The 19,644-nt window shown below is 33.7% G+C and overlaps 1 protein-coding gene across 5 annotated transcripts in view; it reads right to left on the bottom strand.

Annotated features, from left to right (window-relative positions):
* The window catches only part of CEP350 (centrosomal protein 350), a 155,946-nt gene that overhangs the window by 113,148 nt on the left and 23,154 nt on the right, over positions 1-19,644 (bottom strand). For 3 of the 5 annotated variants that reach the window (XM_032393214.1, XM_032393213.1, XM_032393210.1), the window contains exons 2-7: positions 16,301-16,386; positions 15,281-15,327; positions 13,312-13,426; positions 12,120-12,279; positions 7,947-8,560; positions 2,800-2,913 (exon numbers count right to left, since the gene is read on the bottom strand). In XM_032393214.1, the coding sequence (XP_032249105.1) occupies positions 2,800-2,913; positions 7,947-8,560; positions 12,120-12,279; positions 13,312-13,426; positions 15,281-15,327; positions 16,301-16,373 (1,123 nt within the window). In that variant the 5' untranslated portion in view covers positions 16,374-16,386. The remainder of the gene's footprint in view (positions 1-2,799; positions 2,914-7,946; positions 8,561-12,119; positions 12,280-13,311; positions 13,427-15,280; positions 15,328-16,300; positions 16,387-19,644) is intronic. The other 2 variants (XM_032393212.1, XM_032393211.1) reach the window with 2 other exon arrangements.

Here is a 19,644-nt window from a genome sequence, read left to right as displayed (position 1 = left end):
AATCAACCTCAGTTACAGATCTGAAGAAGTGTAAACTTAAACTACATATAGAGCTCTGCATTCTGGGCAAAGTGGAAGTGTGAGTCAAAGGCCCTAAAGCAGGAGCATACCTGAGAAACAGCAAGCTGGCCGGTGTGAGTGAAATGAACAGAGAGAAAAGCAGAATTCTAAGAACTAGAGTCCGAGACATAACTGAGGACCAGATCGTGTTGGGCTTTATAAGTCACTGTAAGAACTTCAGGTTTCTCCTAAGAATGAGATTGAGATGTTTTTGGAAGTTTGGGGGCAAGGGGGTGATATGATCTAAATTAAATTTTAACAAGCTTACTCTAGCAGCTGTGATGAGAAAAGATGAATTAGAAGAAGGAGAAGCAGAAGACCAGTGAGAAGGCTACTGCAATAATCATGCAAGAGACTCATGGTGGTTTAGACCTAGGGAGTAGTGACAGAGGTGGGGAAAGTGGTTATATTTTTAGACATATTTTGGACAATATGAAATATAAGGTCTCAGAAAAATACGGGAATCAAGGAAAACTCAAGATTTGGGGCCTACACCCCTGAAATAAATAATAATACATATACATTATATATTATTATTACATAATATTATATAATAATACATTATATGTTAACTAATTGAATTTAAATTAAAAAAAAAAAAAAAGATTTGGGGCCTGAACAAGTAGAAAGATAGGACGGAGGGACTATCAGAGGAGTAGGTTTAAGGGATATATCATGACCCCATTTAGTTAACTCTATTTTGGATATATTAAGTTTGAGACACCCATTATACATCCAAAGGGAGATGTGGAGTCAGTAGCTGGATATGACTCTGAGTTCAGAGAAGTCTAGGCTAGAGACATGTATTTGGGAATCATCGGCAACAGAAAATATTTAAATCCCTGAGACTAGATGAGTTTGCCTAGTGTGTATGTAATTAAGTAGCAGTAGTAGTAGCAGTAGAAGGAGAAGTAGAAGAAAAAGAAGAGAAAAGAAAAAGAAAGAGAGAGAGAGGAAGAGAAAAGAAAAGAGGAAAAAAAAAAAAAAGGATAGATCCAAGTACTGCGACCAGGGCATGGCTCTGTTTAGATATCAGGGAGCCGATTAGGGGGAAAAAACAAACAAACAACTGAAAAGCAGCACCTAGACTCAGAAGGAAAACCAAACATTTAAGGTATCCTAGATGTCAAGTAAAAAGTTTCAAGAAAGAAGTGACTGATTATGTCTAATTGTTGCAGAGAGATCAAGATGACAACTGAGAATTAAACACTGGGTTTAGCAATGCGAAAGTCATTGATGACCCTAAAATTAGCAGTCCACAGAGAAGCTGGAGCAAAAACCAAATAGAAAGGATTCAAGAGTGAAAGGGAGGAAAAAACCTGGAGACGATGAGTATAAGGTAAATAGGAGAGAAACAAGGCAATAACTGAAGAGAGCAGGGCCAAAAGAGGGGTTCTTTTATGATGGCTGAGATAACAGCACGTCATCAGTGTGTTGATGGGCATGCCCTTGTAGAGAAGGAAAACTTGATGACACAAAAGAAAGGAAGTAAGGACAAAGTAATGTCCTTAAGTACACAAGAGTAAATGGAATCTAAAACACAAGTAGATGGGTCAGTCCTAGCCAAAAGAACAGAGTTCAACCACCATGAGAAAGAAGGATTTTTTTTTTTTAAACAGGTTCCACGCTCAGCATGGAGCCCAAAGTGGGGCTCAAACTCATGACTCTGAGATTATGACCTGAGCCGAGATCAAGAGTTGGACACTTAAATAACTGAGCCACCCAGGCGCCGCGAGAAGGCAGTCTTAATAGACCTCTTGAAGAATTCTTTGGTGTACATCATTCTACTAGTCTGACCTATGAAGGAATACTGTTAATTATCCCTATCTTAGAGATGAGAAAACCAAGGAAGAGGGGTTATGTAACACTGGTAGTACACATAGGTAATAAGAGGCAGAGCTAGAATTTGACTCCACTTGTAAGTTGATTCCACAATCTTTGCTCTTAACTATTATATTATACTCCCTTTCCACCTGAGGGAAAAAATTCTAAATACAGTGTTCCAGTAATAATAGTAGGAAAACTGGACACTTAATACCACAAAATTTACTAGTAAAATCTCTACTGGGGCTTAGTAGTCTCGGGCTTTAGAGTCAGACAGGGTTGGCTCTGAATCTTGGCTTCAATTCTAAACTACCCTATACAACCTTGGGAAAATTGCTCTGTGAGCCTCCATTTCCACAACTATAAAAAAATACAAAAGTCTAAGAATGCAGCACCTTGCCCCCAATCACAGCAAGTGTTCAATAACTAGTAACATTATTATATGATCTTCCTATTTCCCTCTTCTAATCTTTCATAACTCCCTTCTATTTCCAATTCTGTAAATGTATTCCTTTCCTTTGATGTTTTTCTTTCTGCATCTTGCCCTCTTGTTCGTATCATCTTATCTGCTGCCTGCCAAATTACTGACCATCTCAAAGATCTCAGAGGCCTAGTAGAAATAAACTTCAACTAGACTCAGCTATGTTTCCTTCAAATCAGACAGGCCTGACTTTGAAAGTCCCTCAGGTTAAAAATAGCCTAGTTTCTGTATCATCAGACATGTATACTAATTTTAATCCTGGAGGAGAGCCTAGAGGCTAAGAGAGCCTTATGACTGAAACCACAACAACTTAAGTATACCATGCAGTTAAAAAAGGGAAATATCTTTAGTTAGGTGACAATTTTATGTTTAAATATGATGTTAGATAGCATACATGATAAAATATGCAAAATTTAAGAAAGCTCTACTCTCACCTGCAAAGTGAAGTGCTAAGTCTCGATACAATTCTCTACTCATGTTTTGAAATTCAGCCTCCTGCCACACTTTCCCATCAGGTGTTCGAATCTTGGTCTCTGAAGGATTGAAGCCTAATTTATACCAACAATACAAAACATTCTTATCAAAATTGCTTTATAAATTCTGTTACACTTTTTTAAGTGAAATATAATTAACATACTATAAAATTCACTCTTTTAAAGTATACAGTTCAATGGTTTTTAGTATATTCACAAAGTTATGGACTTATCCCCACTATCTAATTTCCTGTACCCATTAGTAGCCACTCCTCCATCACTCTCTCTATTCCCTGGCAACCACTAATCTACCTTCCATCTTCATGGATTTGCCTATTCTGGACATGTCATACAAATAGAATCATACAATATGTGGCTTTTGTGTCTGCCTTCTTTCACTTAACATAATGTTTTCAATGACTGTGTAACATGTATCAAAGATCTCTTTTTATTACTGAATGACAGTGCATTGTATGAATATACCAACGCTGTTTATCCACTTATCAGCTGATGGACCTTTGAACTGTTTCTACTTTTTGGCTAGTATTAACAACACTGCTATGAACATTCATGTACAAGTTTTCCAGTGGACATATGTTTTCAATTCTCTTGCATATTATACCTCAGAGTGGAATTGCTGGGTCATATGGTAACTTCATGTTTAACTTTTTGAGGACTGTCAAACCATTTTCTAAAGGAGCTGCACCATCTGACATTCTCATCAGCAATGTACGAGGGTTCCAATTTCTCCACATCCTTGTTATTGTCTTGTTTTTATGAGGATCCTAGTGGTTGTGAATGGTATCTCACTGTGGTTTTGATTTGTGTTTCCCTGATAACAAATGGTGTTGAGCAGCTTTATAAGCTTTTTAAAGAAGGATGCATAATTAGCTACCACATAATGTACTGGTAAATACTCTTTGGAAAAAGTAAGCTTCACTGAGATGAAGCAATATACATTTGTTCAAAAAGACTAGAAATGGAGAAGCACTAAATTAAATGATAAGTGAATATCATTCATAAATTATGGATTTCAGACACAGAACTACTCTTCTCAGGACTAAGAAAGAGACAACACTAATTCTTCTTTCTCTGGAGAGAGGCATTAATTGCTACTGTCTGTCTGATTTTTGCCTATGGCTGAACAAACAGACAAGCTGCTATCTATACAAGCAAAATGCACCCAAAGTGTGGAAAACAGGTCTTGAAAACATATTTGTTCAATTTCTCAACAATCAACAAACATTACACATGTGCTATTTCCTAGGGATTCATATTCTGATTTCCTATTTTGAATTGATCTCTACTCTTTAAGAAATACACTGAACTTGGAATGTTATTTTACAAAATAATAAAATAATGAGTATGGATGATAACCAGGGTAGTATAAAGATTTATATTTTCAGATGGGTTCAACTTACCAAAGAATTGGCAGCCAATAAATATTTGTAAAATTAAATCAATGTAAAGAATAGACTGGAGTCAGAAATTGGTAAAAGCACTCTAGAAGTGTTAAATAAAATGTACTAAATTGATTACATGTCTAATAGAAATTAACCTATTCAGCTCTGGGGCACAAGAGCATAAGCTTAATTTCACCTGACATTTGTGGCAAGGGGCATGCGATCATGCCTATACGAGGAGAAATTTTATAAATGTAGCATCTAGTTTATTGCAAACTATGGTCTGTAATAAGAAAGTATGGCAATCCCATGCCAATCTCTCTCTCTCTCTCTCAACTTTTCATCACCATCACCCCCAACTCATGTCTCTACATTCAACTCTCATTTTTTTCCCCTCTCCTCTCAAGGAAACATTTCTCTCTACCAGAGCCTTTCTTTATATTTCCATCTTCACTTATAAATTAACTTGAAGAAGCTTTCAATATCTACAACAGTTTCTTTTTCTGTCCCCCAATTTTAGAGAGCCCCCCTTTACACCTCCCGCAGTTTGTTACCTCCTGTCAACCACAGTGCGGGATCAGGTGATCCTCGCGTTGTCAGAAGGCCAAGAGCAGTAGCCTAATGCTACAGCAGTGCCCGTGTCCCCCCTCCATCTCCTCACACAGGCCTGCATCACCTCACAGCATCACAACAAGGTGAGGACAGCACATAACCTTTATTACAGGGCATTGTTATAATTGTTTATTTTATTATTAGTCATTGTTGTTAATATATTACTGTATCTAATTTATAAATTGAACTTTATCATAGGCATGTATGTATAGGAAAAAAGGAGTATTTATAGGGTTCAGTACTGTCCAGTTTCAGGCATCCACTGGGGGTCTTGGAATGTATCCCCCAAGGATAGAGGGGACCATTATATTTCCACTCTTTGTCCCCTTTTTTTCTTACCAGCTGAACTTATTAAATAGAACAAAAAATTTACGGTGCATTTATGTTCAAGACACCGTACTAGGCTCTGAAATAAAATAAGGATGACCAATATAAGGTCGTAAACTTCATGGGCATTTACACCAGGGAGAAAAATGTATGCAAACAACTAAGTATAAAACAAAAATCACATAAACACTGTTTGTGTTCACACTTCAAATTTTAAAGCAGAATCATAGAACACTTCCTATGTCTTTAAAGAAAGAAAAAACATATATGAAAAACCAAGGTTTAGAATAGGCTTATATACTAACAAAGTTATAAAAAAAAGAAAGAAAATAAACACACACAGTTTGTGTATGCAAAAATTATCTCCGGAAGGATATATAAATTGTTAACACAAGTAATCTCCAGAAAGGGAACAGGTAGTTGGAGCACAAGAGCTTTTTAAGGTACACCCTTTTCATCTTTTGAATTGTGAACCAAGTATATTTATTAAGTATTTGAACAAATGAAATTAAAATGTCACTTTAGAATACAGCATATTAAGATCCTTTTCATTTACATTTACAAGCCAAAAAGTTGACAAAAAATAGTTCTTCACTGTTGGAAAAAATAAATCCATTGCTCAGGACACTGGAAACCATATTGTTATGATTTCTCAAATGTATGCTACATTTCATAAATTAGCCCCCCAAAAGTTCTATTTGTAAAATATTTTAATATTAACTATTAAAAATATTAAATTATTTATTATTTAATATTAAAATATTAAAAATTAATAAGCCAGCATGATTGACAGGAGGTAACGGAAACTGCAGAAAGTGTAAATGGGGGGACTACTCTAAAATTGGGGGACAGAAAAAGAAACTGTTGTAGATATTGAAAGCTTCTTCAAGTTAATTTATAAGTAAAGATGCAAATATAAAGAAAGGCTCTGATAAGATAAATGTTTCCTTGAAAGGAGAATATATGGGAAATACAGCCACCAACTCAAAGGAAGTTAAGATTTTAAGATTTTCACTCTGGTTCTTAGGGTTGTGTTTTGTTTTGTTCTATTTTTAATTTTTAGATTTTTGTAAATTATTAAATAAAATATGGATTTAAGTTGACCATCTTAAGTTTGCCTTAGTGGAATAACTTTTGGAATTTCAGAACTTTGACTTCTAGAATAAACACATCTTAAATGTACAATCTTCATTTAATGGATCTGACATTATATAGCAAAAGTTCTAGATAATCACTATCTCAGAACCAACAAGAACATTTTGACCCCACCATTTGCTATTTGCTCTGTTAACAGTGTGGACAATTACTACATGGTACACAAATGACTAGAAGGATATGAAATAATTTAATTAATAATACATTAGACCAATCCTGGATAACAGAGCAAGTTTTCAGTATTCCCTAAAGGTAACTGCTCACAATTTTATCACAAGTTAGCAAGAATAAAATGCAAATCATCCATCTTTTACCTAATTCAAAATGAATAGCACTAGCAAAACATGATAAGCAACACAAAATAAAATGGATAATTCCTCTAACTGTATATATAAAATTTGTTCTGGAGAAAAAGACTAAATACCTTAGGACTACAAAGAACTGCAAAGCTGGTCAGAGAAAAGTTAGACTTGGTAGAAAAATACAAAACAAAATTAACTATAGCAAAAACTGTCCTAGTTTGTTAACAACTTAAAATTAACAGGAAAAAAATGAATCTTGATAATATTTTGATCTTTATATACTGATCTAGAAAAACTGAACTTTGAAAAGTATCAAAAAAGAAAGGCTATGGTAGCAGAAGTTTTAATGACAGAAGTCTAACAGAGATTAATCTGGTCAATGAATCAACTTTTTTTTTTTTTTTTAAAGATTTTATTTATTTATTTGACAGAGAGAGAGACACAGTGAGAGAGGGAACACAAGCTGGGGGAGTGGGAGAGGGAGAAGCAGGCTTCCCGCGGAGCAGGGAGCCCGACGTGGGGCTCGATCTCAGGACCCTGGGATCATGACCTGAGCTGAAGGCTGACGCTTAAGAACTGAGCAACCCAGGCGCCCCGAATCAACTCTTTATATTAAAAGCTTCACATGCATGAATAACCCTGAAAATAATTTCAGGAACATAAAAATACAAACTCCTTAAAACCACCATATGTAAAAACTTGAGTTGCCTACAAAACAGAAATTCTCTGGGAAAAGCATTTTCTCAATGAAAATCTATCTATATTGGTATAAATCTGATTTAAATATTTCTCAAACATGGGGGGAAAACCTTTTTTGTCAAAACTCAAAACTTAAAATAACAACAGGATCAAAATATCAGTGCCAAAATATTCTGTAACCAAATGTAACTGGAATTGACTAAATTATCTTTTAAATATTTACTTTTGAAAGAATACCTAACAGCAATCCAAATACAATGGCAGAATAAGAGTAATATTCTTCCAGTTCTCTGAAAATGGTACTAATTCTTATTTTCTCTTTTGTTCAACTTATTAACTGTTCAAATAGGGGTTCTTAAACTGTAAGAATCTCCTGAGGGACTTGTTAAAAATTCCAATTCTGGACTCTATACCCAGAAATTCTGATTTAGGTCCAGTGTGGCATCCAAGAATCTGAGTTTTTAACCTGTACCTTGAATTAATTTCTTAAGCATTTGATTTGAGAATCACACCCTGTTCTGAAGATAATCCTCTCTATTCAAATACATCCTAGGGAGAAAGGGGGACAAGAAGGCAGGGAGACAGAAAGACACAAAGACTGATTACAAACCTTTATATGTTGGAGCAGGTGGTGCTGTTGCCACTTTCCTGACCTTTGCTGTCACTGAGTTATCAACATTAACAACCATTACTGGATGGTCAATATGACCCAGATTCTGACCCCGGCCATTTGTTTCTTCTGAGTGTTCCCACTGTTTTCTAATTCGCTCCTTGAGTTTTTCCAGTTTGACATCATGTTGTCGCTGCTTTAAGATATCTAACCTTTGGGAATTAGAAGTACTAGTAGAGGACGGAGAAGAGTCAGTTATCCGTAACACTTTTGGATCAACATCATGGCCCATGTTACTTACAGAAGCCTTCTCATTTCCTTTTGCTCTATTAGGATTTTCTTCCTCAGTTCTCACAGGAGCTGCCATCTTAATCAAACATTCAGAACTTTGCAATGCATCAATTGCTGGTCGATCATTTAAAAACCTAACCACTGTATCATTGATGACAGATGACTGGGAGCTCTCAAAATCACAGCAATGTATATTCTGTTCTTCTCGATTGCATATCATCCGGTTCCTGTTCTCAGGCTTTTCTTCATTAACATCCACACAATATACATGCTTTGACTCTAGATGGCTAGGACTTATATTGGAAGTTGTACCATGGATTTCCCTATTATTAAAAAATAATAAGTTTTGAATAAAGATTTCAAAAACCAAATTGAAACCAGTCGTACAAACTGAAGGGAGAACTCTAACATTAGAGACCCCAAAAAAGTCTTGGAATTCCAGTAGGTTAAATAACAAAATAACCATTACTAATATTAAGATTCAATGCTCAATGCACCCTCTATCAAGTTAGATGGCAAATAACCTAAATCATTAATCTGCATATTATAAAATAAGAAATATGCAGAAGATATATGGAGAGATATAGGATGACAGAAAACAGGATGACAATCTGACTTTGGATATTCACTTGACATCTATTACCAAAATGTATATTTTACTTCTCTATTAAATCTTTTTTTCCCCCTATGAAATCTTAAATACAGGAAAAAAAGTTCTCAAATTTTGTATTTGTAACTTCTAAATAATGTACCAAATGAACAAACAGATTGGAAGTAGAAGTAAAGTGGGGGTACAATAAATATTTTCCTCCAAATAAATGTAGTTAGTAAAGTTAAGTGTCTCTGAACCACAGGCCACTTTTTTTGGTATCTTCAAACAACGTAAAGCACATCTAGAAATTGTGGAGTAAGCAAAGACTAGGCATTGCCAAAGTACCTCACAAAGTCCATATTCTCTACTCATAAAAACATTAGCAAAAGTCTTCCTCCAGAGGCTATTTTTATTTTATTCTATTTATTTATTATTTTATTTATATGATCATTCTAGTAAGTTATATTTTAGGAACAGAAACAGTTTATTATAAGGGAGGTTAATGAAGACAAGCCTCAGCAGTAAGAAGAGCACATAATTGATGAAAAAATACCCAACAAAATTATAAAAGTGAACATAACAATCTGGATCTGCAATGTCTGAAAGTGTAGACATTAGCCACATGTGGCTACTGAGCACTTGAAATGTGGTTAGCCCAAATGGGAGATATGCTACAGTGTAAATTATATACCAGATTCTAAAGACTTACAATGACAACAAAAAAAGAATGTAAAACATCTTCATGTGTCTAGGTATGGCACTACTAAAAAAGTTAAATTATGTGTGGCTCACGTTAACAATTCTATTATATACCACTGATTTAGATGTTTCATGTAAAGGCATAAAACTCTAAATACCACAAAAATTCTTAAAGCCGTAATTCGGTTACAGTGTAATATAGTAATTATATCTATTGTGAGTCTATGGGTATGTACATTTTTCTAAGGAGATAGTCTACAGTTTTCATCAAATTCTCTTTGGAATCCATGACCCAAAGAACATTAGACCCTGTTCTGAATGGTTGATTATTACACAAGATGGGGGCTGAGAACTGACTCCTGTAGCTTCCACTAGAGATCAAGACTAAATTCAGTTATTTGCACTACCTTTACCAGACCACAATAATTCATAGTTAAAATAATTTAGGTATAAAATTAGCACATATAAAGAATAAAATAAAGCATAAAAAGGTAGTTTACGTAACATGGCACAATCTTAAAAAGGGAAGGACAGTTGAGCCCACACCACCAAAAAAAAAGTAATTTCAGTCTTTCATTAACTCATTCATTAAATATTTACTAAATACATATAAGGGTGTTTATTACACAATTCTTTCAACTTTTCTGTAAATATGAAAATTTTCATAATAAATGTTAGGAAAAAATATTTATGGAATACTTAGTAAATGACAGGCATTAAGCTAATGTTTTGAGAATAAGATAGATTTACAGCCTTACATAAGCTATGTAATGGGTAGATATGGAATCAAAATATAATGCAACATGAAAATGCTTTAACAGAGGAAGTTATAGAGTATTATAAGAGCACACAACAAGGATTAAATAGGCTGCGGGAATGGAGTGGAATAGAAACAGATCTGACAATGTTTCATATAAAAGGTGCTAACAGTGAGTCTTAAGTGATGGAGTTAGCCAGGTGAAGGATGTTCTATTCACAGCTATCCTATGGGTATTTCTTTTAATCCTAAAAGATATATAATTTACAAAATTTTAAATATCAAGTAGTATTCTTTGCAGGAAGAATACCAGAATATGGATAAAGAGTAATTTATAGTTTCAATTCCGATGATGATTATGTTTCCAGGCAAGTTGCTTAATATTTGTGTGGTTAAAGACTTCTGAACTCTGATTATTTTTCACATTTTTTCTTTCTCCTTTTACTAAACTATGAACTTTTCTTTTCTTTTTTTTTTTTAAAGATTTTATTTATTTATTTGACAGAGAGAGAGAAAGCACAAGTAGGCAGAGAGGCAGGCAGAGAGAGAGGGAGAAGCAGGCTCTCCACTGAGCAGGGAGCCAGACATGGGGCTCGATCCCAGGACCCAGGGATCATGACCTGAGCCGAAGGCAGCCGCTTAACTGACTGAGCCACCCAGGCACCCCTAAACTATGAACTTTTACCCAGATTAATTCCCTGACCTTCTCCCTGTATCTTCTTCACCATTTTTATCGCTTCAACACTAGTAAAAACTCCCAAATTTATATTCCCAGCCCTGACCTTTTCACACACATTCCTGCTCAAATTTTCAAATGCCTACTGAATATTTTCACCTAGATTATTTCAAAACTGTATCAAATCAAATATTGATATTATGAACTGATATGAACCCATGATCTACCTCCATCTCCCAAATTCTTTATCTCAAATTTAAGAGTACAATCATACACCCAGTAATATCTGGCACATCATGAAACTCCTTGACTTACTGACTGACATTTTATAACACTAAAAATGTTAATAAGTGAAACAAAGAAATAAAAGGTCCAGTGTTTATTACTTATGACTATTTGCTATACTGAGAGCATTAACACATATTTTATAACATTAGTAAAATGTTCCTCAAATATAAAATTCTATCATTTTATCTATTGAATATCCTAAATTATCAGCTAACAAAAATACGTATCATTTGATATTACCCATACTATCAAAACTCATACATCATTCCTGAACATCTGATAAAATAAGTTGCTGAAAGGAGCCACTAACAACAAAGTGAAATAATAAACCAACTCACATTCTCAATAGGAAAGAAATTTTAGGTAACTGATTACTGCTATAAAAAAAAAAAAGAAGAAACTAAGCTATAAAAAGTTCATTATGCACAACACCTAATCTGAGATATTAAGGAAAAAAATATCCATACTTCCAGAGACTGAATAATCTGTCTGCAGGAAACATATATATTACAATGGTTGTTATTCACATTTTTTCTTTCTCCTTTTACTAAACTATGAACTTTTACCCAGATTAATTCGCTGGCCTTCTCTCTGTATCTTCTTCACCATTTTTATCGCTTCAACGCTCAATACATATAAGGGTGTTTATTTAGCCTGGGCTATTACTTCTTCCCCCCAAATATTTAATCTGTAAAAGAGTGGCAAGTCAGTATTTCATAATATAAAAGATTTTTGCTTTATCCTTTTGGAAAATGAAAGAGGTAATAATACTAGAGTCAGAGTGCTATGAAAAACTCAGAAAATAAACCATAATCTTATTGTAAATATTACAGGCTAAACCTACTTGATAATTTGTTTTTGAACACTAACCTGTAAGAAACCAAAGGTTCACGAAACTCCACACGGTTATTTTTCTTTACGTTGCTCTCCAGGGTGGTAACTCTGAGAGGGCTCCGGGATTTCTCTTTCCGTGATGTGCAAGATTTGGCGGTTGGAGCATCAGCCCAAGAATCATCCCGGTATCTACCATCTGAAGAAAAAGGACATCTGTAAGAACATACGACTGCCTCTGAATTTGACTAGTATTTGTGACAATAACAGGTATCTATTATTTCTGGCCTCTCTAGTTGGATGTTATATGATAAGTAGATGGGAAACATTCAGGTTAAATTATTATAGTAACTCAATCTATAGAGAAAAAACTATTCCAAACAATGAAAAACTCTACATATAAAATTATTTTTTGTCAAAGGCTGCCACCCACTTAAAAAAAGAATTATCAAGTAAAACCCATCAGACTCACAGGTTAAAAAAAAAAATTAGTTTTAATGGAAAGTACTAACCTCTAGGTTTTAGCCCACTAATTAAGAAACCACAGAATTACATATATGAAAGATAATCAAAGAAAGTATTTGCATTTTGTCAATCTATGACAGTATGTTAGATATTCCAATTATGATTTTAAATCCCCTAAAAATATGTAAAACTCATTAAGTCAACTAAATCTCAAAGTTGATAGATCTATGAATTTTAAAAAAGACACAGATAATTCCAAACACTTAAAATCAAATTCTCATCACTAAAAACCAATGAAAACTCACTGTCAAAGGTGATGTAGTGATGCTAAAGTCCCTGATCAAAAGATGGTGAAAACATGGGGCACCTGGGTGGCTCAGTCGGTTAAGCATCCGACTCTTGATTGCTGCTCAGGTCATGATCTCAGGGTTGTGAGATCAAGCCCCACAATGGGCTCCGTGGTTGAGATTCTCTCCCTCTCCCTTTGCCCCTCCCCCTGCTCGCTCTTGCTCTCTAAAATAAATAAATTTTAAAATCTTAAAAAAAAAAAAAGATGGTGAAAACATCATCTACAGTCACTGAACATGAGGCAGCTTCATAACTACTCAGTACCAAAGACAAAAAAATTAAATGTTGATGAGGTATCATCTCTGACAAAAGAGCTAGCAAATATAAGGGACTATAAAGAGAAATTAAACTGAAACAAAACTAATATCAAAATTTATATTTAATATATTTGTATCTTTGGAAGTAACTTTATACATACCTTTTCTACTTATTTTTCGGGTAGCACTTGCAGAAGATTTCTTGGTATCCATGACAGAATCAAACACAGCTGTACTTGTAGGGGCTACTTCTAATTTGTTTTCAATGTGTCTCAGCTAAAGTTTAAACACCATCACAACAAATAGGTTAATTCTGTAAATAAACCAGCTACCATTGATTTACATAGTTAATTTTTTATTTTTTACCTTTTTTTTTTTTAACGTAAGCTCTATGCCCAATGTGGGGCCTGAACTCATGAGCTTGAGATCAAGAATTACATGTTCTCCTGACTGGGTCAGCCAGGCGCCCCAATTTACAAAGTTATTTAAATTATATTGTCCAATACCTTTCTCCAAAGTCAAAACAACTCAGGAATTTTTTCAATATTTTTTTTCAATATTCATTTTTTCATTACTTATTACTTCACCTATAGTAAGAAGTGGTACAATGCTGCCCAAATTTGGACAACAAAATCAAAAAGATTCTGAAGAATATCAAAAAGTTTCTATTTGTCTTCTTGACCAATTTTTTTTATTGTTGAGTTTTTTTTAAGCAAGCAGTATATTTTCTAACATTATATGTCACATATCATTATGCTATATATCCTGTGCATTTTACATGCAAAAATTAGGAAAGAACAATTCAGATGGACTAAAATTTAGAACTGTTCAAACAACTACAACTTTTTAATAGTCTTATGTCTATAAAATAAGTTTCACAATAAAGATAAAATTCACAAGATAGAAAACTCAGGTTTCCATACACTTTACAATATAAGTCAACTTCCGGTAAAACCACCAATGTTCTTAATTATTTAATAAAGCATTTTCCCCTAATTATATGCTTACAAGAGAAAACTTGGAAAACACAGAAAAGGTATAAAAAGCGAAATTAAAATCATCAAAATTCCACCACATAGAGATAAACACTTTATGTAAAATCCTGATTTATCTTCTCTCAAATTTTTGTGGTACAATGTACTCACAAAATTGGAATAAATCTTCATAATCTGTATCAGGCTTTTTCTCCCATTTATATTATAAGCCCCTTATCATCCTTAAAAATAATTTCTAAAAACACAATAGTTTTGAAAAACGACTATTAACAGTTCAGCTCTAAATTAGGTTAACTCTAAATTAAACTGGGGATAAAAACTATTCCTACATTGTAGATATATAATGCTCATGTGTAATGTTGTATTTGACCCTACATTATGACCAAATCTAGATTATAGTACCTTTTCCAGATGCATTTTCATACCAGTTCAAAAGATTAGGGGACAGAAAATACCATATTTACACAGTAAAGAAACAGGTGACTCAAATTTAGGTAGGATACAAAAGAAAACAAGAAAGGACATATTAGGAGAGTAATTTTCCTGGAGAGCAAATGAAAAAGAAAAGAAAAAGCAAAGAATCTCCCTTCAAAGGGACTATGCATCAGTTGGCAAATTTGGATTCCTAAACTCCAGACAAGACTGGACAGAATACAAATGAAAACAGGTTGCCCATAGTTATTCTTCAGCAGTACTGAGAGAAAGCAGTCTGTCATTGCCACAAAAGAGGTAATACCTAGTCCATTAAAGAAACTGTTCCTTTCCTTTCCTCTCTGACTCTGGGCCTTCTACATAGACAAAGCCCCACATTCCCAAATCATTTTTGTTTTAAATCTTCATTTCAATATACCAAATGAACAAATTTATTAAAGGAAAATAAATAGCACAAATTACTTTAGTAATTTATATGCCATAGTGTTAATGTTCCTGATACCTAAAGTAGTGTCTTGATTATCCTTTTACTATTTAATAGTCATTATTAATGTTCATTTTGTAATATATGGTACTTAACTTCTTACCAAAATCTTTATTTTCCTATGAAAAAAGTACTATAGAAAAAAATTTAATCTATTCAATCATAACAGGAAACCACTTTTAAACCAGAAAGAAATAAATGGAAGCTCTAACTACTTACAGCAGCCTTAGTCTGAGAAAGTGCATCCCACGATGTGGTTTTATCTGCTGGGGAACATTGATATTTACTGAATCAGAATCTCTAAAGTAGTCCTCAAAATCTGCATTTTAATAAGCTCCTAAATGCACTCAAAAGTGTGAGAACCATTTTATTAGGCAGAACTATTTCTCAGCAAATGCTTTATCATATTGAACCAAAACATGGTTCTTTTCCCATTCTATAAAGCCAAGCTTCCTAGTACACAGTTTAGAATTGTATTAGACACTGATCCTATTAGTTCTTAGGACAACACCCCCACTCAGAGCCCCATCAGACATCAATAAGCAATATCCTCGATTTATCTCAGTGACCTAAACAAAAAATTTTGTATTGTAGTGTATTTCACAATTATGATGTTGAAAAGATTAGAAAATTACTCCACACCTCAATCTACCAGTAGAAACAAAGGTAAAATCTAGTCTTTCAGATAACAGCCCTTCAAATGGTACAAGGCCACCTAGTTCCCTTAAATCATCCTTCCCTCCAAATGTTCCTCATGTGACATGATTTCCAGATCCCTCATAAACCCGATAATCTTCCTCCAGATATACTCTAGTTTGTCAATGCACGTCAAAATATATCATGTCCTAATTAAAGTAACCCCCAATGCATCATTTAAAAAAAAAATAGTTCAATGAGACTTTGCCTTTTCTTATCTGTGCATGATAGGTCTAAAACTGTATTAGGAGCTATATTATATCATTTATTGACATTAATCAGAATTTCCAAGAAACTCTATAAAACCAATTTTACATATACTGATTCTTTTTTGTTTTCCTTTATAAAACAGTTTGCCATAGGACGCCTTTGAAGGTGAGGTACCTTGCATATTTAAAACAAATTGAACTTCAAAAATTATCCATTTTTTATAAATCAAAGTATATGTATAATTTTCATTTATTGATTAGTCCAGGATTTTATACACATGACCTAAACAAGGCAGGCACTAACTTCTAAAGTTTAAAAAAAAACAAATCATACCTTGAACAGTATCCTTGCTTTGAGAGTTCCTTGGATTTGGTAAAGGCACCTCTTTTGATTTGCTGCTCCTCATCCTGCCAAATTACCTACAATCACATCATCACCATTCATTAAACATCAATATTATAATATTAGTAAAGAAAATACTCTTTTATCTTAACTTTCATGAAAGTCAGAAAAGGATTTTGTCAACTCTAAAAGTTATCTTTATGCCCTCTTTAGAGTCCCTTATAATCCAGTAACTTTATTTTTCCTTGGAAAACTAAACCATTAAAAAGTCTATCATGACCACCTCACACCAACTAGGATGCCTATTATCAAAAACAAAGAAACAAAACAACAACAGAAAATAACAAGTGTTGATGTGGTGAAACTGGAACTCTTGTGCACTGTTGGTGGGAATGTAAAATGATACAGCCTCTATGGAAAGCAGTATGGCAGTTCCTCAAAAAATTAAAAATAGAATTAACCATATGATCCAGCACAAAAGAACTGAAAACAGGGTCTCAAAGAGACATTTGTACACGCATGTTCGTAGCAGCATTGTTCACAATAGTCAAAAAGTGAAAGCAACAAAAATGTCCATCAACATATGAAAAGGTAAGTAAAACGTGGTATATACATACAGTGGAATATTATTCAGCATTAAGAGGGAAATTTTGCCATTTTCTATAATACAGATGAACTTTGAGGACATCAACTAAGAGAAATAAGCCAGTTACGAAGATGAATACTGTACGATTCCACTTATGTAAGGTACCTAGACTAGAGTAGTCAAAATCATAGGGACAGAAAAGTAAATAGTGGTTGCCAAGAGCTGAGGAAGGGGGGATTGGGGAGCTATTGCTTAATGGGTATAGAATTTCAGTTTTACAAGATGGAAAGTGATGCAAGATGGATAGTGATGACGCTTGCACAATGCTATAAATGTATTTAATACCGGGCGCCTGGGTGGCTCAGTTGGTTAAGCGACTGCCTTCGGCTCAGGTCATGATCCTGGAGTCCCTGGATCGAGTCCCGCATCGGGCTCCCTGCTCGGCAGGGAGCCTGCTTCTCCCTCTGACCCTCCCCCCTCTCATGTGCTCTCTCTCTCTCATTCTCTCTGTCTCAAATAAATAAATAAAATCTTTAAAAAAAAAAAAAAAATGTATTTAATACCACTAAATTATACACTGAAAATGGTTAAGGTCGTACATTTTATATTGTGTATTTTATCATAACAAAAAATGAAAGAAAAAAAGAAAATATTATATGACTCAAAGAGAAAGATCATGATCTGCTTATGCTGACTAGACAGCTTGATAATAGTCATATTTTCCTATGAATATAGAATTATTCTGTTATAAAACTCACAAAACACTGAAAGTTTGGAAAATACAGGAGGGGAAAACTCATTCCTATTCCCCAAATCTTAATACGATCATTAAGCTATTTTGGATAGTCCCTTCTATTCTTTCTAATTTTCCCATTTTTACTCTAATTTGTGTAAAAAGTAAAAAATTTTTATTTTTGTGTCCCACTTAACTGCTGGATGTTTGTGGTAGTTTTTAAATATATTCACAAATTCTCTGATACTCCTTTCTTCAAGAAGTAGAGGTTAATTTTCTTCCATTAAATGTAGACTGGACTTAAGGATATACTTTTAACAAATCAAATGTGGTAAGGATATACTTTTAACAAATCAAATGTGGTAGAAGTGACAATATGTGACTTTTAAGTCTAGGTCACAAAAGGCATTGCTTGTTCTCTGGAGTTACATAGCAACAGATTACCAGTACAATATTATGCCTCATTTTCTCTATTACAAGTAACACTGAAATGAACATATTTGTGTATCTGTGAATTTTTGCTTATTTGGATTTATCTAGAACAGGATCTACAAAGTGTAATATTAAAACTGAACTAAAGAATGTGAAGAACATGCTGCTCTTGAGATCCAATGTTACACTGTTTTCCAATTTATAATTTACAACTGTTTTTATTTACAATGAGCCTACTAGTTTCATTAACATCTTTTAATATTCAGCATCATATCTATTCTATTTACTTGCTGATTTAATAGGAAGAAAATGGTTGTTTTAATTTGAATTCAACAGATTGCTAGCAGGACTAAACATTCTACCATAGATCTTAATCTTAGTTCTTCATGTGTGAATTATCTTTTCATATCCTTTGCTCATCTACCTACCAGGAACATCATGTTTTTCTTATCAATTTGATGAGTTCTTTACATTATGAATATATGACCTTTGTCATGTGTGATAAAAATAATTTTCTTCAACCATCATTTGCAAAGGCAGTTCAGTATATTGTATATTAAAGAACCCAATTTAAATCTAAGGAAAAGAGGGGGTATCTGGATGGCTCAGTCGGTTAAGCCACCAACTCTTGTTTTCGGCTGGGGTCATGATCTCAGGATCATGGGATCAAGCCCCATGTCAGGCTACGCGCTCAGCACGGAGTCTGCTTGAGATTCTCTCTCTCCCTCTCCCTCTGCTCCCCCTCGTGCTTGTGCTTTCTCTCTTTCTCTGTCTAAAATAAATAAAATCTTAAAAAATATATAAATTTAAAGAAAAAACCTACCTACTAAAATACAAACACATAAAACTGAAGGCATAATTAATTTTTAGGAGAGTTAATTTCACCCACAGTAAATAATCCTCATTTTAAAATTTCTTTTAAAAAACTTCAAAAATGTTCTAAAAATAAAATTTGTTATAAATTATATAACACGTCTCTAAGAAATGTCAATCTGTTTTTAAAAAGTCAGATAGGAATGATAGAAAAACTAAAATCAACACATATGCCAATAGTTCAAAAATTTTCCAACCATAAAAACTTCCATCAGTGGTGCCAACATAGCTCAAAAAATCAACTCATTTTACTTTCCTTCTCATAAAAATGCTTTTGGCCTAGCCAACTATCAAAATGATAACAACATGAGTTATTCTGTATTACTAAATAATTTATCAACGATTTGACAAAAGTTTTCTTTGAGCAGACCTCTCTTTGCTTTAAAACTAAATGCTAAAATATATATTAATTCTCAATTTTCCAATGAGAAGGAGAAATAGACTAAATAATAAAAACTGCATATATCTCCATAATCTCTATGTTCAGGGGCCAGCACTGATAAGGCTGAGACAAAGTACATGAGTAAAAAGAAATGCATTTATATCTACTTCAAAATAAAAACTTTCTTAATGGTTAATCGTCAAATGCAAGTGACTCAGTATCAGGAGTGTGACATTTATGTAAAATTTCATCTTATAAATTATAGTATATTCACCATTTATTTTTTTTTTTTTAAAGATTTTATTTATTTATCTGAGAGAGAGAATGAG

Source organism: Phoca vitulina, unplaced genomic scaffold, assembly GCF_004348235.1.
Source record: "Phoca vitulina isolate PV1807 unplaced genomic scaffold, GSC_HSeal_1.0 scaffold71, whole genome shotgun sequence".
In the NCBI taxonomy this organism is placed as follows: domain Eukaryota; kingdom Metazoa; phylum Chordata; class Mammalia; order Carnivora; family Phocidae; genus Phoca; species Phoca vitulina.
The sequence above is the reverse complement of the archived record's forward strand: the minus strand, read 5'-3'. Positions and strand labels throughout refer to the sequence as shown.